Raw genomic sequence first — 24549 nt, forward strand, 5'->3', positions numbered from 1 at the left:
CAGTTGGGGAGACTCATGCTTACTCACCTGAAAGACTGGCATATATTGGAAAGTTTCTCTCCAGGGATAATGACACTTCTGCCAAGATGATCTGCCCTGACATTTTTTAACTCAGGTCTGAGAAGCTACAAAACCCATCATTACATACAGCAGACACTCCAAATGCTTTTTCTGCTTGTCTGATGCCTCACTGGAAGCAGCCTAGAAGGAGATTTCAGGGTCACAGGGCTTCATCGCCCTGTGCTTGCTGATCCTCTAATAACAGGGATGTAGTCTGACTTGACCATTAGCAAATGATAAAAGTATAGACTGTACAGCAATAATACCTCCCAACAACAAATGGTCTACATGAAAAATAACAGTCTCAATTTGGCCTGGGGTGAACTCCTCATCCTCTGGGGAAGCAGCTCAAGGAGTTATATGCTTCAATCTCCTCCAGCCCACGCCTGCCTTTGCCTTCACTTCTATGAGTCATGAACAATTATTGGATTTCCCTTCAAGGGCATAATGATGAAGAACTGTTTGGAAGCTTTGAGAACAGAGATGGGCAATTTTAATTTAAAATTTTAAAGCCTCCAGTTTAACTCTAGACATTGAATCAACTAAGAAAAGCATGTAAATCCTAATCTCAAAATAGCAGGTTGTGACCCATTTAATAATTACCAGGTTGGGAGGGTGCCAGGAGCCCCAAGAGATTATGGTAGCATGTTATACATTCTGCCTTTTAAGAGAGAGATGTGAAAGGCTGCGCCTTTGTCCAATCTTCTGGGAATGGAGGTTCTGGAATGTATGCACAATTTCATCAACATTAAAAAAAAAAACATCAGCAGAAATAATGTCTGGTTTACACAGGATCAGTGTTTACAGCTCTCTTTCTTTTACCACTTTAAGCAGCAGAGCTGCGTAGTCTCCACTGAAAGGTGCTGGCCTTTCTCTCATGCCATATGTTCAGCTAGTTGAATAACAGACTGTGACATTCTATTCAAGGGTTCTTTATGGTAGGCATACTTTAAAGCTTTAGAAGGAAACATATCAGACATGGGTGTCAGAGCCCCTGGCTGTTACTATTCCTGTGGCATCCAGAGCTATCTTCAGGAAAGGGCCTGTTAAGCATTTTAGACTTGCTACTGCATAGACTTCCCCTCATCTGGAACCCCTTGCACTAAATCAGGGAGGAGATTTTTCACCTTCGTAGAGATTCACTGTAAGGTAAACCAGTCTTGGGAGAGACAGCTGGTAGATTCTATTTGAGACAGTTCCAACGACATGCTTTTTCTTACGTAACCCTTTTCCTCAGCACAGTCATCTCTGGGGGCTTATTTGCGTCAACAGGTATAAAGGGCATCTTGACTTTCACAGCTCTCTGAGAAACAGAGTCACTATAACTTGAGAAATCCAAATGCTAAGTGGGAAGCCAAAGGAGGTGATAATAGAACAAATTATTTTCTTACACCTCCCTCCCACACATTGAAACCTCTAGCTAAAACTAAGCACTGAAGCCTTGGTAGATGTCTGGTTTGTGATTATTTGGCCCCACTGCTTGTTCAGTCAACAGACTAACTGGAAGTCTTTGTTGTAGTTCTGCTTTATCTCAGTAACGTCTTTATTATCCTGAAGTTAGCCTGCACAGTTCCATGCATACAATAATACTGTTCACAAATACTTCCAGGCTCTCACTTATGTCTTAGAGTGAGTCAGGAAATATGAATCCCATTCTGCTAATGTGAAACCACATAAGGGACCATGGTTTACCTCTAGTACACAATAGTTTCATAACTAGGCCTGGGTCATTTCTTCAGCCTGACCACTCCCTCTCTTCTAAGGGCAGAAGATACAAATTCCCAGCTTCAACAGTTAATGGAAAAATCTCTTCTAAGTTTTGATCAAAGGGCTCTGATCAAGATATCATTATATTTCTGTGTTACAGAGGCAGACAGACGTCCATTTGAAGGCCAAAGGGAATGCTGTTTGAGTTAGAACTTCTAAATATGCCCAGCCATGCACAATGGACCTGATGATTAATGGGCTGGCATGATTCACAGTGACTTAGAAACAGTTCCTTTTTTTATACACACATTATGTTTGGAAATCTCAGAAGAGAAAATATTCATAGTGGGAGGACTCCATCCCCAGAAAAGGCAGCTTGATGCCAGAATTATAGGCAAGTTGCACACAGAGGAGGGTGAACTAAAATATCAGCAGATGGCAAGCATCCGCTTCTTGCTGCTTGAATGGAGGAAGTAGGGAATCGAATCTTGAGCTTCCTGGTCATCGCGGAGGCAGACTTTGGTGTGGTTACTGCTGCGCTGCCCTGATGTCTCTGCCTTTCTCCCCTTCCTTCCAGACGAGCGCTGACCTGCACAATGACTGCACAGAGACCCACACAGGCACCTCAGCTTCTGCACCCCTGGCTGCTGGCATTTTCGCTCTGGCCTTGGAAGCAAAGTAAGGCCCCAAAATCTGGTCAGCTTGACTGAGGCTCCTTCTAGCGCTGCTTTCTGCACATGGGATTATAGGAGAAATAGACGACCACAACATAATAATAATAACAACAACAACCAGATAAATCCTGGCACTTTGAAATTGCCTTTGTTGATATCCCAGTGTAGATTTTAAAAACATACATCTTATTGCACAATATTTTTTAACATATTAAAAATATTGGCTCACATCTCAGTGAACGTTCTTTGCCTTTCCAAATTCATATTCTCCGTTAGTCTCCTCCTCCTGAGCATCAAGCCTGTTCTATCAGCCAGAATTCTGTCCAGATGGTTTCCTGGGAGTGATGCTGAGAACAAATGTGCTTTCTTCAGATAATAAAAACTTTATCCTGGACCTAAAGTAATTACATAAGACTTGATCATTCAAAATGAGTTTTTAAAAGTCTTTTTCACACTACTCTAGACTATAAGTAGAATTTTTGGTAAAGTTGTCCAATTATGTGGTCTGTAAGTATTGGCATCTTATATGTTTCTCAGGATGCGCACCCAGAATTAGGAATTCTGAGATAAAGAGAAGTGTGTTATAATGATTTTGATGCATATTGACAAGTTGTTTCCTTGAACATTATGCTATATTCTTACCAGGTGTATATGTGTGAAAATGCAAATTTCTAAAACACTTTTTACCCCTGTTTACTTTTAAAGTGTTTGCTATGTGAAGGAAATGGCATCTTGTTTTTTTTTTTTTTTAATTTTTACTTACTTAATTTATTTATTACAATTTATTCACTTTGTATCTCTTCTGCAGTGTCCTCCTTTGTCTCCTCCCAGTCCCACGGACTCTCTCTCTTCTCCCCCATGCCCTTTCCCTAGTCCACTGATAGGGGAGGTCCTCCTCCCCTACTATCTGACCCTAGTCTATCAGGTCTCATCTAGGCTGGCTGCATCATCTTCCTCTGTGGCCTGGTAAGCCTTCACCCTCCAGGGGAGGTGATCAAAGAGCCAGCCACTGAGTTCATGTCAGAGACAGCCCTTGTACCCCTAACAAGAGAACCCACTTGGAGACTGAACAGCCTATGGACTTCCTCTGAACAGAGGGTCTAGGTCCTCTCCATGCATGGTCATTAGTTGGAGTATCAGTCTCTGCAGGCCTCACTGGGCCTGGTATTTTGGTTCAGTTGTTCTCCTTGTGGAGTTCCTGTCCCCTCCAGGTATTTCTGTCTCCCTCTTTTTCCATAATGTTTCTGGCACTCTGCCCAAAGTTTGGCTATGAGTCTCAGTATCTCCTTCGATACCCTGGTAGGTAGAGTTTTCAGGGGTCTCTGTGGAAAGGATCCTGTCCTGTTCCTTGTCTTCTCTTACTTCCCATGTCTATCCTGTTTGCCCTTCTGAATGAGGATTAAGTATCTTCTCTAGGGTCCTGCTTGTTGTTTAGCTTCTTTAAGACTATAGATTTCAATATGTTTACCTTATATTATGGGGCTAACATCCACTTATAGGTGAGTATACACCATACGTCTTTCTGCTTCTGGGTTACCTCACTCAGGGATCTTGTTTAATACTCCCATCATTACTGATGAAGTTCAGAATTTTATTTTTTTTGGCCAGTTGCCCTCTGCTGTAGCCTCTTTATGGCCCTGCTTCCAAAGATCCATTAATACTTTATCAGTCTGACATTTACCTTCAGTTTTACCCACAGGTAACTTTAGTGTAATAAAGCTAATAAGTATACAGCTATGTTTGCCAGCCTGTTTCTCTAGAGCTTCTTTCTTTAAAAATTCTCGCAAACCAAAATTAGATTAAAATATTTGCATTTTTGAAAGATTAATATGGATAATAAAAACTACATGAACAGCCTGTTTGCTCCCAAAAATATTTGTGTTTTTATTGCAGGTCTTTTACTGTGCTTATGTTATCAATCTCCCTAGCCTTTATTTTAGTATGTCATGTTAAAAAGTGGATTCAGCAACATTTTTACTACATAATAGTTGTTCAACATTCTGACACATAACACAGAAGGAAAAAAAAAATCCACACCTTCTCTCATAGCTTTTGTTTCTTTATTCCTGCCTTTTGACGTTTGGTGACAAGAGGCTAACCTAGCCGGAAAAGGGCAGAAGAGCCTCCCATGTACTTGGTAGACTACAACTTTCTGGAACAGAATATAACATGTTGTCCTTTGTACCACCAGAAATGTCCTAAGCAGCTGAGTCTCTTTCCAAAGGGATACAGTGAAGCTCTAGGATTCCCAGGGCTTCCTAAGGGGGGGGGTAGAATTTTTGGGTACCAATAATGATACCCAGCATGACCTCTCTCCAGGCTCTCACCTAGTGTCTACCTATTGAGCAAAACTGGAGAGATGTTTGAGCAAAGTATATTATTTTCTCTACTTAATATCTGTCAGATGCATATAAATATCAGACGCCAGGCCAACACCATTTAATCTAGTAAACAATACAGCAGAGGTATTCACTAAGCCAAATACTTACAATGTTAATGTAATCTAATAACTGAAATTCTAATTTTTATTTGTATGTATGCATGTGTACCTGCTTGTATGTACACTACATGCCTGCAGTTCCTCTGACAGTCAGATGAGGGCATCAGATCCCTTGGAACCACAGTTAGAGGCAATTTTGAGCTGCCTGATCTGGGTGCTGGGAATCAAACTCAGGTCCTTTCCAAGAACAGCAAGTGCTCCAAACCCAGGGGTTATCTGTCCAGCACTAGAACTGAGATTTTAAAGTTTCTAAACTTTCATAACTTCAGAGGAGCAACATTATCCTTTGATAATTAAAGATCTAAGTAATCTTTTTGTCTTAGTGGGCTTTAGCTGAAGGAGAAGCACTATTGTTGTAAAATACATGCCTGCTTTCCAAGTAGTCTGTGAATTTCTTTGCTCCTAAATGCAGAATTACTTAAGCGAGTATATATGAAATTGTTCTGGGGATTGGCTGTGGTTTATGATTTAAAACATTAATAATTTGTGACCTTCCAGGTGCAGAGTAAAAAATTTAATTTCCCTTATTTTTATCCTAGTTACCAATACAATGGACTTGATCTGTCTAAACATTTATATCCATCGTGGCAAAGTACATAGCAATTACTGAAATATCTGTGCTCAATTGGATGGCATTCTACATCCTATTCAATGGTCTACACCAAGACTATATATGAGAAAGTCTGTGTGCTAGAATTTCTAGACAGGAATCCAAGCCAGTCTCTAGTCACTCAAGACTGAGTCACTCAAACACTCATTATTACCTAAGGAACAGCTAGGGAGACTGAAGGAGTTTTGATTAAACTTGTCAAGAATGACATTCCTTGCTTATTGTGGTCTTACTGTGGTCCAAACACTGTATTAAATTTTTACATACAATGTTAGCTATAATCCATATGACAGGTTTATAATATTGAAACTAGTAGTAGTATTGCATTTTATAAGTGAAGAAATTGAGGATTAGAGGGGTTGAGAATTGTGACCAGTATTGCACTCAGGAACAGAGACAGGCAGATCTCTGTGAGTTCAAGGTCAGCCTTGTCTACAAAGTGAGTCCAGGACAACCAAGGCTACACAGAGGAAACCCTGTCTTGAAAAAAACAAAATAAATACATAAAGAGAGAGAGGGAGGGAGGGAGGAAGGAAAGGAGAAGAAGAAAAAGAAAGAAAGAGAGAGAGAAAGAAAGAAAGAAAGAAAGAAAGAAAGAAAGAAAGAAAGAAAGAAAAGAGAGAGAGGGAGGGAGGGAGGGAGGGAGGGAGGAAGGAAGGAAGGAAGGAAGGAAGGAAGGAAGGAAGGAAGGAAGGAAGGAGTGACTGTATCTCACAATAAAGATATAAATTCAGGCCTATCCATCTATCCTGGAATGTGCTACTCTATGCTGCCTCCCACAGCTCTGACAGGGAGGCCGGAAGAAAGGAGCTGGTGTAAAGAACAGGTAGTTCCCCACAAAAAGCTGCAGTCGCAGACTCGCAGACTCCGTACTGTGCTTCTAAAAGAAGGAGCTGGGATCAGGAAAGAACAAAGGGAGGGAGAATGAGCAGTTTCTGGCTGAAATGTCTACAAGGTAACACTTGTCTTCTCTAGGCAGTAACTCTTGAATATCTAACCCCCAAAGGGAGTTTATTTTCCATGAACAGTTCCAGATCACATTGATAAGGATTGGAATTCTGAACTATCTTCCCTAGAAAGTTTGTTTTAGCAGGACAGCCAAGCTATTTCAATGCTAAGAAGACTTTTACCAAATGTTGGAAATCAATCGCTCTTGAGAACTGTTTCCTACAGCTTCATCCAGCTGTAATTGCGAGGATGTCCAATTGCAAATTCTGGAAAAGAAATTCTCTGTATAATGCCTGTGGCACCATGATTAGTACTTATTAAGTATATCTAAAAAAGCTTGCAGGTAATCATCTAGTCTTCAGGGGCAAGATGAGAATAATTGGAGTAATTTTTAATAAGGAGAAAAATTCTCTTAAGTGAATCATTGGACCCAGTCACACCTTTGGAAATATTCAACAACCAGATGAACCTTAGACTTTTTAAATAAACAATAATAAAGTCGAGACAAACAGAAATAAGCCATCAATGTTGTACAAAGCCCTCAAAGGAACAAACTCCTACAAAATTCTTACAATTTATTTTTTGGAAAGTTTAAGTTAGAACTCTTCAACATCAGAACTCAAATAGTTGTAGACCCCCAAAATTTTCACTGTATAATTTTTTTATCCAGACTTTTTAAAAATCTGTATCTCTTCTAATTAAAGAATGCTTAATTTCAATGTTTACTTATTTTCAGTAACATATTACTGGTTAGTTACACAATGCAGCCTTAATAGTTCTAATTATTGCAGATACTGCTGTGCACTAATTAACAAGGAAAGGCTGTCCAGAATTAGTTCTATTGTTAGCAGCTCCTTTTCATTTATAAAATGTAAGAACTCAACTGAGGAATAATTGTTAAGAAATAAGACTTAATTTTCCTAATTATGTGAAAATGAAGTTCCTTAAATATTTCTAGAAGATTATATATAAATTTGAAAACACAGAAAGTACTGCAATTGTATGTAAAATAAATTATTTGTCATAGAAATGTAAACTTTGAATGTGACCACCACACAGTCGTTCCTTATTTTGCCCCTTCCTCTCCATCTTTAGGCCACTCACAGATACCTGTAAACACCGTTCATCCAAACTGGAAACCTGTCCATTGCCCATTGGTCACCTTGGATTTTACTTTAATATGTCTTATTTTTTTTAATATGTCTTATTTTTAAGAACAGAATGAAGCAAGTATTTTAATAATACTCTTCAGGGACAGAAGTAGTTTGTACCTTGAGAGTACAGCTGTTTCTCCTCCACTGGCTAATGGTTCCTGAATACATGATGGTCACAAAAACAAAAACAAACAAACAAACACACAAACAACAATGTGTACAAAAAGATAATTTTAATGTTAAACAGAAGATCTGAGTAGTAAGGCTTTCTGGAGATTGTCACATCTATCCTTCTCATACGACAGATGAGACGACTCAGGCCCAGAGAAAGAAAGTAGTCAGACTGAGTCAAACCATTCATTGGAGCATAATACAGTTTAATGTTTTTTTATTACTCCCTATTTTAATGCTACAATTCAAAGTGTCTTGTTTAAAGGGCCATGATTCAAAGTGCTTAACTGTTCATATGCATACAATCATCCTACCAATTCCCGTTATTTTTTGGTGAAATACAAAACTGGATAGGTAGAGTTAGATGTGTTTCAGAAATCCTCAGTATTTATCTGTGTAGAGGGTGACTATGATGCAGGCAGTCTGGGATCCACTGGGAATCACTAGACTGGACTCCTTTTCCAGCCTCCATCAGTCACTCTGGTACTTAACAGTGTATCTAGTCAAATACTTCGTTTGACTAGAGGGGAAACAATCCAAGTCACAAAAGCAATAAAAAACTTAAGGTCTTGAAATAGTCTAAAGATTAATAACAGTAAGATTCAAAATTATATCAGAATATTTAACATAGGCACTTTAAATCATTCATTAACATTACTTACCTATACTCTTTCTATTATTTCTTTTACTTTTAAGATTATAATATTATATGATTTTCTCCTTCCCCTTTCTCCCTTCAAACCTTTTCATGTACCCTTCTTGCTCTTTCAAGTTCAATACTTCCTTTTACTAATTTTGTTGTTACATATATATACGTATGTACACATATATTTCTAAATATAACCTACTCTGTTACAGCCTGTTCAGTCTGTATTATGTTACTTATACAGGTGTTTTCAAGGCGGAAAACTTAGTAACCAGTTGATGTACAATTTCCTGGGGAACAGTAGTTTCCCCACTCTCCATATTCTTTAGTTGATGTAGAAATTTGTGTAAGATCGAGGCCTCGTGGATTTTCTTGGCCCACTTTGATATGTCTATTATTACCCTTGTTCAGCTTAGGCTGAGGTGGTCATGTCGGTGAGCTGTATGGGTGTAGCTTAGATAATGTGTACATTATTTCACTTAGGTGGTGTTTGTGCATGTGCACATATACATGCCACAGACGACACAAATGTGGAGGTGAGAGGACATTTTGTAGGGGTCAGTTTTCTCCTCCCACCAAGCAAATGGAAGGGATAGCCGTCCGATCATCAAGCTTGATGTCAAGTGCCCCTACTTGCTGGCCACTTGTGTATACTCTTGTACAATCTTGTGCCTGGCACTCTTCTGTTTGTTAAGCATCAAGGAATGAGACAGTAAGTTTTCACTCTTTGTAGCTAAATTCTAGCTTCAGAAGTAGACAATCACACACACACACACACACACACACACACACACACAGTATTTGTCAGAATGTTGTAATGTGAAGAAAAGAGAAACATCAAAACAGAGTATGAGCTCCAGGAGCATGTTGGGAGAAACTGGCTCAGATTTCACTACTTTCTTGATCAAAAGTTTGGAACAATTCCCCAGGCCCAAACGGTAAAGGCCAAGCTCACTTTGTGACATTCAGCACCCGTGTTTTCTGGCTCAGTTTTCTTTGTTGCCTCTTCCCTGCTCTGGCTTACAGATTGTAATCAAGTGAGAGCTATTCTTCCACACAAAGCTGCTGCTGCTCTGGTTGCCATAGTCTCTTTTAGAATTTCCTCTAACCCATCAAAATTCATGTCATACACATCTTCCCAGCAAAGACATTCTCCAGGCTTTCACAGTACATTAAGTTACAAATGCAACATTCAGCATACATAGTTAATAAAAGATTTTTTAAACTACACTGTAAGTTTCTTAAGAACCAGAACCACCTCCATGAATATTCTAATAATATTTAGCATAGAACCATTCAAAAACAAACTCATGAAGCCAAGAATTTCTTCACAACTTATGGTCTATTGTCAGCCCTCAGTATCTTCCAAGGACCAGGTCCAGGACAGGGTTCTGTAGATGCTCAAGTCTCTTATATGAAATAGTGTACTAACAGTAAACAACCTATTGCACCTTCTCATGTTTAACGTAATTTCCAAATTATATATAAAACCTACTACAATGTAAATTCCATGTTACAGTGCACTATTTAAGGAATGGTAACAAGAAAAAGTCTGTACACATCAGTACAAATGCAAAATTTTTCTTTTAAAATATATTTGACGTATGTTTTGTTCAGTCCTAAGTATGTGGAACCTGTTATAGAGCTCTGACTACATTTTTAAAAAGGCGAGATGTGCTAAGTAGGTCACATGCCCCTCAAATCTAAGTTACAAATCTAAGTTCCTGTTACAAAAACGAGGCTTCAGTGAAAGTTTGTAACGCCGAAGATGCTAAGGCATTCCATAAACAGAACTAAAGACACAAAGTAAGTGTTATTATGTTTTAAAAATGACTTTAGGTAAATACAAATCATTAGAATCAAGAAGAAAATGTCATACTTTAACAGTGCTGAGGTCAAAATTAACTGATAATAAGAGTTTAACTTACACACTATAGGTGACATTTTTAATACTGTATTGTAAGTCCTAAATTTTAAAAAAAGTAACATTAAGCAACCAAACATATATTTACAAAATTCTGAAATGGAGATGCTTATGTTTAGCACTTGATTTTACAAGAATACTTCATTTTGTCCCTAAAAGAAACTTTGGGTCACTTTCCCTCTAGCCCAAATCTCACCTGGCGAGATATGCAGCATCTTGTTGTCTGGACCTCTGAGTACGACCCCTTGGCCAACAACCCAGGTTGGAAAAAGAATGGTGCAGGCTTGATGGTGAACAGTCGATTTGGATTTGGCTTGCTAAATGCCAAAGCTCTAGTGGATTTGGCTGATCCTAGGACCTGGAGCAGTGTGCCTGAGAAGAAAGAATGTGTGGTAAAAGACAATAACTTTGAGCCTAGGTAAGTCTTTCCCAGAATTTTAAACCATTTTATGCCCTAAGTACAGTTTGATTAAGGTGTTCCACTTAAGTTTTTCTCATACACTTGCTCTTAGATGAGGATGGAGCCTAATAGTAGTCTCTTTGGCTGTCTCTATGGAGAGTCAGGGAAATACCAAAGATCTGCCAGACATGTTAACGTATTTTGCATTTTCCTTTTGCAGACTATCTACAATGTAGCATTAAGCCTAAGATACACCATTGTTTTATAAACCATTAATGCAAAGCATTGTCAAACCATGACCAATCCACAAAAGATTCTGGGATCAAAAATATTAAGTTTGTTTTTAAAATGCATTTAGCATTGATGGAATTCAGTACTTTCCAACTAGTATTATCAAACTAAAGTTTACCTCCACAGTAGTCTTACTTCAACCTGTAGTGCTATGTCACAGATGAATTTTCTTTTAGGCAGGGCCCTTTATAGGGCACCTCCAGCTCATCATACATGGTCATGGAAGCAGAATCTGCTACGACTATTATGTTTTTATTGTAAATGTGGCCATAGTGATGGTAAAAACCAACTCACACAAAATCCCAGAGCCTGGAAAGCCAGGAAGCATGCCTCAAAAAGGCCTTATACACAAAATTAATTTTTTTCATGAGGATCTTACTGATATCTTTGTCTCTGACCGCTTTTTTGGATTGAAGAAAAACCTGTCTGAGTTTGGGTTCTATAGTATCATACTTATATATTTGTATTTCTTACCACTTTGTTATGCATTAAATTCATCTATAGATAATTGTAAATTGAATTCTACTCATAATAAGCCTTGCTGGCTATATGGTCAAGACATCCATGCACCTGTGCACCCGTCACAAACAAACAAATAAACATCAGAAGAGACGCCCTCTTTAATTCTGCTTCCCTAATGTATGCAGAGCCCTGAAAGCTAATGGAGAAGTGATTGTTGAAATCCCAACTAGAGCTTGTGAAGGACAAGAAAATGTTATCAAGTCTCTTGAACATGTGCAATTTGAAGCAACAATCGAATATTCTCGTAGAGGAGACCTTCATGTCACACTCACTTCAGCTGCTGGTAAGTTTCAACAACCAATCAATGATCACAGAACTAAGTCTCCTCAGAGGCATTTACGAGTCCTCAAAACATGATCATTTGATTGATCATGCTCTTCTTCTCTGTCTTCTTCCTGCTAGTCCCATTGGTCCCTAGATAGACAAAGGCTGTGACCTCCTCAAATGGTGCTAATTAATTAGCTTTTATGAAATAATCTATTTTCAAGCTACGTTTATTTCCCCAGTTAACAACTGACCACCCACTTCTTTAGGTGACAGTGAAAAGTTTTTGAATAATTATCAAAACTTATAGATACGCCTGGAACATTGAAGAAATCAATTCAAAGTTTAGAAATTGTGATCCATAAAGTTGAGAATGGTGATTAAATCTTCACAGCCATATGAATAAGGGTGTATGATGGTATAGACTTTGCCTTTTCCTGGGAAAGTCCTAGTGAAGATGAGTTAAAAATTGTTTAGCCATAAACCACAATCCAACTAGAAGTTGTCCTAATATATTTTAGTATGTTGATGGTCCATGAAGATAAGCAGCAGGTAAAGGCACCTGCTATTAAGCCTGGTGGCCTGAGTCCCCTCCCCAAATGCTAGGAGCTAACAAACTCCCATAAGTTTACAAACTGTCCTCTTCACTCCACACATAGACCGTGGGACACACATATGCATGCATGCGAATTCGGGAGCTCATGTACACATACACACATACAAATAAGTAATAAAAATGTGATAAAAACTTTCAACAAAATATTTTGATTAGATTCAGTCAAATACATGAGCTCAGTGGCTGGCTCTTTGATCACCTCCCCCTGGAGGGTGTAGCCTTACTAGGCCACAGAGGAAGACAATGCAGCCAGTCCTGATGAGACCTGATAGGCTAGGGTCAGATGGAAAGGGAGGAGGACCTCTCCTATCAAGGGACTAGGGAAGGGGCATGGGAGGAGAAGAGGTAGGGAGGGCAGGATTGGGAGGGGATGAGAAAGGGGGCTACAGTTTGGATACAATTGTAATAAATAAAAAAATTACAAAAAAAGATTCAGTCAAATAATTTCAGTTTCTAAGATAATAGACAAGGGAAGCTGAGCTGGCTAACTCTATGATCTCTTTCTAGCATACAAGGGCTTGGATCTTCGGAGTAGACTCTGTGGATTGCAGAGTTACAATCTCTAGATGCCGTGGAGTTTTCATGATAGATTCCTGAGTTTTCCATCCCCTCCCATTGAAAGACTATAGTTCACTTAATTTCATCCTTCATTCTCAGTTATTAGGTGCTAGAGTGAGTCCAATGGTCAGACTGTCATGTTAAGATATTTACTAATTTATGTTTGTTGTATGAAAATAGGCACCAGCACCGTACTATTGGCTGAAAGGGAGAGGGATACATCCCCCAATGGCTTTAAGAATTGGGACTTCATGTCTGTTCATACATGGGGAGAGAATCCTGTAGGCACTTGGACACTGAAAATTACAGACATGGTAAGCATGAATAAGAAGACAAAGTAACCAAGTTCATTTTCAATTACCTGGAAATACTTTTAAATGTTGATGGCATCTTTAGTTATGTCCTAATGAACTTGATCTGATCACTTCTTAACCAAAGTGAAGTAATAGTATTGCCCAGCATACTTGGATATACAAGCAATAATTTTAAGAGACTACTAAACTCAGCTATGCTGTAAGGAAGGAGAAAAGGTATAATAATAAAGTTCTTAAGTCTAAGGCAGCCGGCCGTGTGACCTGTTATCCCTGCAATCATCCATATTCACAAAGACAGCCAGATTTGAGGCCAGCTTTGCTATGATACTTTGCTGGAGTCACAGGAAAGCACCCTGGTGACTGTTCTGCTGTTCTCATTGAGTAGTAGCTTCCTGTTTCCGGTTAAGTAAGACATCTTTTTAAATATTTTTTCTACTTTTAGTCACACACTCACACACACACATACATACAGACACACACACACACTATGTTTAAAAATTTTTATTTTTAGAGCTCAAATGATACTCAAAAATGTTAAACTTTTAAAGCATCCAGACTTTGTTTGGAGGATAGGGATGCTCATCTGGTAAAACCTGTATAAACACTCTAAGACCAGAAAGATTTGGAAGTCTGAAATACTTCTGGTTCCCAGCATTTCAGACAAAGGGTCTATTTTGATACTCTTTGACATGCTCTAAAGGACAGTGCCACAAGGATGAAGTGGCAGGACTTCATCTGACATGAAGCCAAGTAGCTAAATTTTTTGTCCATGCACCATCCCGATGTTTTCTCTGAGGATGAGGATGTAAATGGATGGTATTCCATCTGAGTTCTGAGAGAGAAGTGTAAGAGCCAACAGGGCAGATCTCATTGTCTAGATTATTTTTGTTACTGATGTCATTTTTGAGACAGGGTTTCTCTGTGTAGTATTGGCTGTCCTGAAACTCACTCTGTAGAGCAGGCTGGCCTCAAACTCAAGAGATCCTCATGCTTGTGCCTCCCGAGTGCAGCACCACTGCCTGGCTGCCTAGGCAAATTTTTAGAATAAATCACTCTAACCTCTTAAAGTTGCCAATTAATACAAATTATATAGTTTCTACCTTCTTCTCTGAGAATAGCTTTCCTCTACACATCACTAAAGTAAGATGGCTCAGTGGGTAAGAACCCTTTCCTCCAAGCTGAGCCTGACTAATTGAGTTTGCTCCCTGGACACCACATGGCAAAGGAGAGAATCAACTCCGACAAGTTCTGTCTGACCCCGGCTCCTGTGCGTTGTCACACGAGCGTGTTCACACGCACGCACGATTGATCGATTGATTATAGTATAGAAAATGAAGACTGAAACAACCCTGCTGTAACAGGAACAAAGCACTGCTTCTACTTATTAGTGCCATTCTTAAACTTGAACTCAATTCTTTTTTTTTCTTTTTCTTTTTTTTTGTTTTTGGTTTTTGGTTTTACAAGACAGGGTTCCCCTGTGTAGCCTTGGATGTGCTGGACTTGCTTTGTAGGCCAGGCTGACTGCGAATTCACAGGGGTCCTCCTGCCTCTGCTGCCCCAAGTTCTTGGATTACAAATGTGTGCCACAGTGCCCAGATTGGCCTCAGTTCTTAAAACAAGCAAACAAACAAACAAACACTATTGTATGTTTATGAGTGTTCTTCCTACCTGCCTATATATATGTGTGTATGTATATCATGTTTGTGCCTGGTACCCAAGAAGATCATAAGAGAACATTAGATCCCCTGGAACTGGAATTACCAAGGGTTTTAACTGCCATGTGGGTGCTAGGAATTGAACCTGAATCCTCCGGAAGAGCAGCCATTGCTTTTAAACACTGAGCCACCTCTCTAGCCCCTCCTCAATTCTTTAGCTCAATTTCAACTGCAAGAAAGTAAGCAACTGTACTTAACAAACAGTTTCACTTTATATCAAATCTATACAGTCTGACTCCACAGTTTTAAATCTTTGATTTATAGTTTCAGAGACAATAAGCTTTTCAAAAACAGAATCACTGTGACAAAATAGATATACACAGATAACTCTGCTTTTTAAACTAGATACTTGATATTCTGAGCTTACATAATATTAATTTTTGTAAAAAAAAAAGTGGATCCAATGGTTCCTCTTAAAACAGATCTTTGAAGATGGAATGCAAAATGTCTTAAAATTATGTTTTAACTATGAGATTATTTTGGTAATTTTAATGAGTTTCTTTTATGTTGAAACCCCAACTAAAATACATATATGCTTGTTTTAACCAGTCTGGAAGAATGCAAAATGAAGGAAGGATTGTGAACTGGAAGCTGATTTTGCACGGGACCTCTTCTCAGCCAGAGCACATGAGGCAGCCGCGTGTATACACGTCCTACAATACTGTCCAGAATGACAGGAGAGGGGTGGAGAAGATGGTGAATGTCGTGGAGGTGTGTAGCTCCGTTATTAGCATATTCTCTTTTCAAGAGCAGTAGGCAAGGAATGAGTAAAGATGCATCTGATTTTTAGGAAGGGAAACTTCCTGTGTACCTAGAGAGAAAGGGCTTAGGACAGAAAACCTGTTAGTTTCTAACTGGGTGAGGCTTGGTTTTTATTTTGTTCTTAACTCTTGAGTTTATTAATTAAAGTTGATAAATTCTCTAACATGAATGTTATCCATGTATGACAGCATATTGCAAACTAAGCTGTCTTTTACATAGTCACGTAAACCTACTCTAATATATTTATGGTATTACGTTGCAGTGTAGTTACACATTAAAAATGTTCAGTTTTATCTCATTTTAATTGTATTCTTTTTTACCTAGACAGAGAGGACATTTAAAGAAAGGAGACTATAGTTAGGCAGTCAAATCATGTCAGCCTCTTTTTACTCATTTCTGTTTGGTAATTGGCACTTAGATGCAATGCCTTGTCAACATTAAGAGGAGCTATCAAATCACAATGACATGGAAAATTTAGAGGGTAGCCAACATAGACAAATAGTGATCATGGCTCCAGGATATACTGGCTTTGCCCTTCTCGGGAGCCATGAAGAAACTGTAGCTATCTCCTGACACACCAGCATCTAGCATAGCGTCTCTGCTGTAGGAAAGGATTTTAGGATCTCTGAAATGATCTGTCCTAAATGGGATATCTCTGTGCTGGATGCTGTAGGAGGTTTCAAAATATGACATTTACATAAAGAAGTTATAAAATAGCTTTGAGAAAGCCTCACCTAAGATTCTAGCCCTGCTTGCATTCTACTAGGAAGAGTCCAGGATTAGTCTCTCCACATTGCCTGAGAAGAGTTCACATTGTGAGTGTTTCTCTAAGGTTCTTTTCAAAGAATCAACAAGATTTTTCATGTTAAAGTATTGAAATATGTTCATCCCGTCATACGGTGGGTCCTAAACCCCTGTAGCCAACCAAGTATGGATCAAGAAACAACTGTCTCTATACTGAACACGCACAGACTTATTTTTATGTATTTGGTCTATCTTTCCCATACCTAATGTATAAATATATTATTATCTTAAACAACGCAGTATAGCAAGTATTTACACAGTGTTAAGTTTTACAGATAGTCTGGAGATGACACTGTGGATGTATGTAGGTCACTCCCATTCCAAGAAAAGCACTTGAGCATCTATAGAATTTGGCATCATGGAAAGTCCTAGACAACAACTGTATTTCCATAACGATTGAGAAAGAGCTACTTCTCGGATCTTCCGATTCCTGCCCCATGACCTCTCTACCCTAGGAGCTTCTCAGAATTCAATAGCTTCTAACAGGAGCAAGGGTCCTCTGGTCAGCTGCTTTGTACACAGCAACTAAATGATGCCTTACAAGTGAGTTGTTAAACACTTGATATTATTTCTCCAAATGGTTTTCCTTATCAAAGGCTTGAAAGTGAAGGAAAACAGCACACTGGATACATACTTGCACAGTCTCAATCCTAAAAACCACCAGAAATGGACATGTTCTGATTTGTACTTTGTAGCCATAATTCTGAGAGACTGAAAAAGCTGCCAAGGGTGAATCAGGGAGTGTGAAAATAAGGGTTGAAATACAAACCCATATAACTCCAAGCCTTGTATTTGCTTTACTCTCCAAATTTCTTCTCAAGGGACCTATGGTGGGATTGTGTTAAGACTGCAGATAGCATTCCTAACTGTGAATAATGAACTTCTTGCCTTTGTTGGTGGCATTTTGTATTTCAGGAGCAGCCCACACCAAAGAGCCTAAATGACAACCCCCTGGTGCCCAAAAGCTCCAGCAGCAGCAGCAGTGTGGAGGGCAGAAGGGATGAACAGGTACAAAGAGCTCCTTCAGAGGCCATGCTACGGCTCCTACAAAGCGCTTTTAGCAAGAACCCACCTTCAAAGCAATCACCAAAGAAGTCTCCAAGTGCAAAGCTTAGCATCCCTTATGAGAGTTTCTATGAAGCACTGGAAAAGCTCAACAAACCCTCCCAGCTTGAAGACTCTGAGGACAGTCTGTACAGCGACTATGTTGATGTTTTCTATAATACAAAACCTTATAAACATAGAGATGACAGGCTGCTGCAAGCTCTTGTGGACATTTTGAATGATGAAAATTAAAAGAAGCGTATGGCCCGAGTTGGAAATCTTCATGCCCTCTCTTCCCTCACACGTTCCTTGGCCTGGAGTTGTTTTGTCACTGGTTCCTATGCTTATAATGTTCTTCATGGTAGTTTTACTTTTTCTCCTCAAACTTTCCCTTTGTGTGAGTTCTGAAAGGCAAGACAGCTTAATGAATTGGCCCTGGTATCTCAGAATGTCTTCTCCGTCTGTACAAGGGAAGCAACTTCTTTCCAAAGTCACTGTTGACATACAGCTCTTTGTCTTAAGAGACATTTCCCCACTTCATATCTCACAAGACTAGGAAAAGAGCAGAAGATCCATTTTAATTTTGAAAAGTAATCTATAAACGTGGGTTTGGGGGCTGCAGTTTATCTTCTTTTCTATGTTTTCAATGGGGCACTTTGAATTTTGATCACAAGGAAGCATTTAAAAAGTAACTAAAGTATAAAATATGTAGGCCCATACCCTAATCCTTTCCATGTGTGTTGCTCTCACTGAGGCTGATAATCTGACCATTTGGGAGTAACTGGAATAAAATGCATTATTTAGATACAGAAACATCTTAAAATTTGCATTAGCTGGAATGGGCATAGAATATGCCTGTTCTTGATTGGTATACCATGCAGATGTCTCTGTGGATCTAAAGCTGGCCGTTACGTGTTATATATATGACCTGGCCTTCTTCCCCTTATGCCTTTTTGTTTTCTCTATGAGCTACACACTGAAAATCAAAGAACGAATTCCTATCATTTTCTCAGAACAAAATTATGCCTGAAGTTTGGCAAATTCCTAGTCATACTTTTTTTAATAACGAGCAGCCACTCAAAATATATTGAACCAGTGTAATAATGGGGATAATGTTCCCAAAGGGGAGAAGCCATAACACTTTTCACAAGCTGTGTTCCTAGGACAGGTTCTTCTGGCTTTCTATAAATGAGTGTTCATTTCCCGACACCACAGGCTCTTCTCTGTCTCAAAGGGACAGTATTGAAATTCTTACCAAACTGCTTCCATGTTTCAAATCAGAAAACAGGTGGATAGCCCTTTGATCTTATTTCTCCTTCCTGCAAGTTATGCAGAAGGTTTGAAAAGTGTGAAGGACTGTTAAAAGGGTGAAATGTCACATAAAATCTCATTCTCAGACCCATCTTCCACCACACTAGCTAGAAGTGACAACTTCCGAGTAAGAGTCAAAGTCCACCTTCCCTGGCTGGATTTTGTTTTTGTTTTTGTTTTATAATAGGCATCTTATTGTTACTACTCAGCATCCAGTAAGCATTTTTCATTAACATCTGGTAGTTGTAGAAGGTAAGGTTTCACTTCGACATTCTCATGCATATATTTCATGTGCTTGTACAATGTCCATCCTGCAGTAGCCTCTCTTCTGTCTCTCCTTACGTGTCCTCTTGCTCTTCACAAGTAGTCCTGCTCCCAAGTCCACGTCTTTTCATTTAATCCAGATTTCACATATAAGAGAAAATGTGATGTCTTTCAATGCATGTAATTTTTCCCACTCCCGTACTAGAAGAATCCGCATAAAGTATAAGTGTATTAGGAAAAAAGATTTCTCGCAATTATTTCCAGGCAGGCTCTGCTATTAATAATTGAGTTTGCTATGACCTAATCAGTTTTTTTTGTATTTATAAGTAAAAGGAGTATTTCGGACCCTAAAAATAAGTCTTGTTTAATATGAGCACTTAATCTTATCTTACCTGGATCTATTCATTAACTAGAGAGCCTTGCTTCCTTCCTTCCCTTAATATGCCAATATAGACTCTAGTTAACTGTATGCCTGCATTCTCCAACTGAGTTTCTGTTTGCAAATTTGCTACAAAGTCTGAGCATTCGACAGACACTCCTAGCATTGAACTAGTTCAGAAACACGGCTCCTTTGCTTTTTCTTTGATTGTGATTAGTAGGACAATTTTCACCTCCTGTTTCATCATTTGGATTTGTACATAACAAGGCTCTCTCCAGAGCCTTGCCCATGATGCTTTGAAGATGTGTAGTAGCCTCTCTCCTTGAAGGTTTTTCATTGTGTTTGCTATAAGGTTTAAATGAAAGTTTCACTAGTGTAGCACATTACAACTGAAAAGAACTTAAGAGCTGTTACATTACATTTCAACTAATTAAAAAAGACCTAGAGAATGATATCAGTAATTGATAATAAGTGACTACAAAAATGAAAGAGCTGAGGTCAACCCCACCCTTTCCTAGTCCTTATGCTAAATGGCAGAGATTTTCTTCAGCCCTTTCTAATAGTATATTCCTCTATAGGAACCCCAACCAACTCATGGGCTATAGCCAAAGGTTCACTTGAATAAGCTTTAATGTTTAGACAATACCATGCTTGAATGTTTCCAACCTGAAGTATATATTGTCTAGACATAAAAATATTTTTGTCAGCCTTTCTTAGTGCCTATGTGGATTTTTGTGAAAATGTTAAAAAGGATGATTATATAATATTTCCCTTGGAATTTTAAGCTATATTTTCTTTACAGGTTATTTATAATGTACCAATGCTTTTATCAAACAGAATTTTAAAAAGCATAATAAATTGTATTAAAGAGAAAAAAGCTTTCATGAGAATAAGAATGTTTCGTCCAATAAATTAGTTTTAAAGGCATGTCCCTCTGTGAATGGAAACATATATATACATATATAAACATAATGCTGTGATACTAAAAGTTATGTTTATCTAATATCTTAATACAATGTACAACGGAGACAACAGTCTAACATGGTCTTAGAATTCTTAACGGAGCTCCTACGTCACACACTTGATGTATTACCAGAGCATGTAAATAAATCAGAAGAATAAATGGTTCCTCACTAAGTCAAAAAGGAATAGCTCATGTTTCCAACCAAAACAGGTTCTCTCTCTCTCTTTCTCCCAATGTGTTTTTCAAATGGACTTTAGAAAAACAGAGGTTTATATTAAAATGTTGATTAACTCATTTTTCAGGAAGCCTAGGCTTTCTAGAGGCAAGTACCTACATAAACAGGCACATTTTGTCTTCCCACCCAACCCAGGCTTTCATGTTCCTGACAACACAAGGAAGCTGTGTGCCTGAGCCTCAACTGAGGTATTGAGGAGGAAAAAAGAAAGGTAAAACTGAAAAGGATTCATGGCCTCAGAGAAATCATTTGTGCCAGTTCAACTTACAGGCCAAAGTCAAGCAGCCAGGCTGTGGCTCCTTCTTCTACTATGTGCCTTTAAGAAGCCTCCAGTATCCATCCTGAGGTCACTCTTCCCTCCCTCATGGGCTACCTCCCTAGAATTTCTAAGGGCTTAGAAAAAGATCCTTGAGTCCCTCAGGATGGACTTTCCCTGGCAGCCAACTTTCTTCTCTTAAGAGGTCATTCATTTGACCTAAAATAAGTATTTCAGAGGGAATTTTCTAACTGTGATTTGTCCTCCTAGTCCAGACATACCCAGGTAGGGCGGGTTGTTTACTTATAAAGCTGTGAGTTTATGGGTACAGTGGTTCTGACATATCCTGTTTTCCTCTAGTCTCCTGTAATATATGATCTTACAATCTTTCTACTCTCTTTTCCATAATGGCTCTGAATCTTGGAAGGAGGAGTATGATATAAATGCTTCATTTATGGCTCCCCTACCTTGGGTTCTTGACCATATTTTTAGTACCAAATATGTATTTTCTCCTATAAAGTGGAGAAATGATAAAGTGTGGTTATGCCCATAACATTTGTGCCACTATTATATCCAAGAGGCTAGCCTATAATTTTAAGTGACAATTTAATTTCATAAAGCTACACAAATAATATATAAATACAATATTATCATTCAAAATTTAAACTACAGAAGTGGGTACAATAAAAATCGACAGGTCTTTAGACAGACCACTCCCCCCTCCACACACACTGCTCATTCAAAACACTTCCTAGCTATAGCTGGAAGTTTAAATAAAATTTCTCTACAAAAAGGATTACGATAAAGGTGCAGTATACAAAATTCTGTGTAAAAATGAATAAGGTATGTTAACATGGCCCTTACTCTTTATATTAGATGCCCATAAACTGTTGAATGGATACTAAAAATATTATGCATACAGACAATGGGATATTAATCAGTTTCAATGAAAACTGAAATCACAAAATTTTCAGGTTGGCAGGATGGAACTGGGAAAAAAAATGCTGAGTGAAGTGACCCAAGCCCCTAAAGTCAAATGCCCCACGGTTTTTCTCATATGAAAGTTCTAGCTTCAAATCTTTGGTTTTATGTGTTTAATATAGAGTAAATGTGAAAGGTAGGAAACTAAAAATAGGTACTGGCAGAGTGATGCCTTTGAAGTGACAGGATATAATGGAATATGGGGAGAAATGAAACTAGAGACCAGAATTATGGGGTTAAAAGATTCCAGCAGACACTAGAGTAGTAAAAGACACTTGAACTGAGGGTCCATAAGCTTGGGGGCTGACATGGCTCAGCATTTAAGAGTTTTTGCTGTTGTATAAGAGGACCAGAATTTGACCCAACACCTACATCTGGTAGCTTAGAAGTCTCCAAGAAATCTGAATCTTCTTATGGACTCACAGGGTACCTGCACACACATTCAAACAACATAAACAAATCTTTAGAAAAATGAAGTGTACAGGAGGAAGTTACTTGGGGACTATGCTCTTACAAACCAGGTAAAAAATATAATAAGAATGTATAGTAGAGCAAGTCTGATAAAAAGCATGCATCAATGTAGATGCTGAGACTTATGGGCAACCTTTGGGCAGAGTGCAGGGAACCTTAGGAAAGAAGTGGGAAACAGTAAGATCTGGAGAGGACAGGAACTCCACAAGGAGAGCAACAGAACCAAAAAATTTGAGCACGGGGTTTTTACTGAGACTGATACTCCAACCAAGGACTATGCATGGAGATAACCTAAGACCCCTGCACAGATGTAGCCCATGGCATTTCAGTATCCAAGTGGGTTCCATTGTAATAGGAACAGGGACTGTCTCTGATATGAACTGATGGGCCTACTCTTTAATTACCTCCCCTGAGGGGGAAGCAGCATTATCAGGCCACAGAAGAAGACAATGCAGCCACTCCTGATGAGACCTAATTGACTAGGATCAGAAGGAAGGAAAAGAAGTCCTCCCCTATCAGTGGACTTGGGGAGGGGCATGCATGCAGAGGGTGGATGAAGGGAGGGATTGGGACGGGAGGAGGGAGAGAACCACAGGGGGATACAAAGTGAATAAAGTGTAATTAATAACGAAAAAAATAAAATGCTCACAGGCTTAAAAAAAAAGCATGGGGGAGTAATGGGAGCTAAAGGTTTAAGCTACGATGGGGACAGAAGATGGTGAAGAGGGATAAAGAGTAAGTTAACCAAAGGCTTATGAAACCTCACCAGTTTGTAAGCTAATTAAAAGTATATAGTTTGAATAAAAGAACTACACATCAGTGAACTGTGCTACTCACACAAGACATAAGTTATTAACAAAAATTTTAGGTGCAAGGCATAGGTTACCTCCTTTGGAGTTGTGTCTCAGAGAGGCCCCAGAGGCACCCAAAACAGTATAAGCTATTGCAGTTGCTTTTAGTTTCCTACCGTAACTAGATGGCAAGACCCTATTTCTGAAGACACCACATATTTTGGTTGCAGATAGCAGAGAAATTAATGCTGAACTAACTAGAAAACTCTTCTTGGCTAGTTTTCACAGTTCTAGAGGATACTATGCAGGCTACTAAGGAACAGAAGACATTGATGGTCTTATCAAGTGCTTGACTCAACATGCTACAATATTGACCTGCCAGCCAAGATGTATAGGATAGCCAACTATTCTCTTGATTGGATTTAAAGCATACTTCACTGGGTAATTAATTTTTATACTACAATTATGGTCAAAACCCATAGCTTAAGGAAGTCATTAACCCTAAAGGAGTGATTATTGATTTTTATGGGGGTTTTTGTCTTCTTTTTTTTTTCTTTTTTTTATTATTATTATTTTTTTAACTTTTATTAATTACACTTTATTCATTTTGTATCCCCCATAAGCCCCTCCCTCCTCCCCTCCCGGTCCCACCCTCCCACCCTTTCTGCATCCATGGCCCTCCCCAAGTCCACTGATAGGGGAGGTCCTCCTCTCCTTCTTTCTGATCTTGGTCTATCAGTTCTCATCAGAAGTGGCTGCATTGTCAGGGTTCTAGGTTTTCTCCATGAATAGTCCTTGGTTGGAGTATGAGTCTCTGGGAAGTTCCCTGTGTTCAAATTTTCTTGTTCTGTTGCTCTCCTTGTGGAGTTCCTGTCCTCTCCAGCTCTTACTATTTCCCACTTCTTACATAAAATTCCATTCACTCTGCCCGTCAGTTGGCCATCAGGCTCAGCATCTGCTTTGACAGTCTGCATGGCAGAGGCTTTCAGAGGCCCTCTGTGGCAGGTTCTGAGGTTGTTTCCTGTTTTGTTCTGGTTTTCAGAGGCCCTCTGTAGCAGGTTCCGAGGTTGTTTTAATGATTGTATTGTCAAACTGCCTACTAAAGTTTATGTTTACATGCGTAGATTTGTGGTGCTACTAATCTCAGTTACAGAAGTGGTTAATCGCAGTGAATAGTGGTTAATGTAGAGATATGCTACTGTTCAAAGTACTA

At 38.9% G+C, this 24549-nt stretch overlaps 1 protein-coding gene across 1 annotated transcript in view; it reads left to right on the forward strand.

The window, feature by feature from the left end:
- Window positions 1-20783, forward strand: part of Pcsk1 (proprotein convertase subtilisin/kexin type 1) — a 42430-nt gene extending 21647 nt beyond the window's left edge. Inside the window, exons 9-14 of the mRNA XM_055604057.1 lie at window positions 2345-2445; window positions 10579-10812; window positions 11733-11890; window positions 13226-13359; window positions 15624-15785; window positions 17556-20783. Of these exons, the coding sequence (XP_055460032.1) occupies window positions 2345-2445; window positions 10579-10812; window positions 11733-11890; window positions 13226-13359; window positions 15624-15785; window positions 17556-17936 (1170 nt within the window). The 3' untranslated portion in view covers window positions 17937-20783. The remainder of the gene's footprint in view (window positions 1-2344; window positions 2446-10578; window positions 10813-11732; window positions 11891-13225; window positions 13360-15623; window positions 15786-17555) is intronic.
- Window positions 20784-24549: the final 3766 nt, after the last annotated feature.

The sequence above is a fragment of the Psammomys obesus genome, unplaced genomic scaffold (assembly GCF_907164565.1).
Source record: "Psammomys obesus unplaced genomic scaffold, mPsaObe1.curated_primary_1811, whole genome shotgun sequence".
Taxonomy (NCBI): domain Eukaryota; kingdom Metazoa; phylum Chordata; class Mammalia; order Rodentia; family Muridae; genus Psammomys; species Psammomys obesus.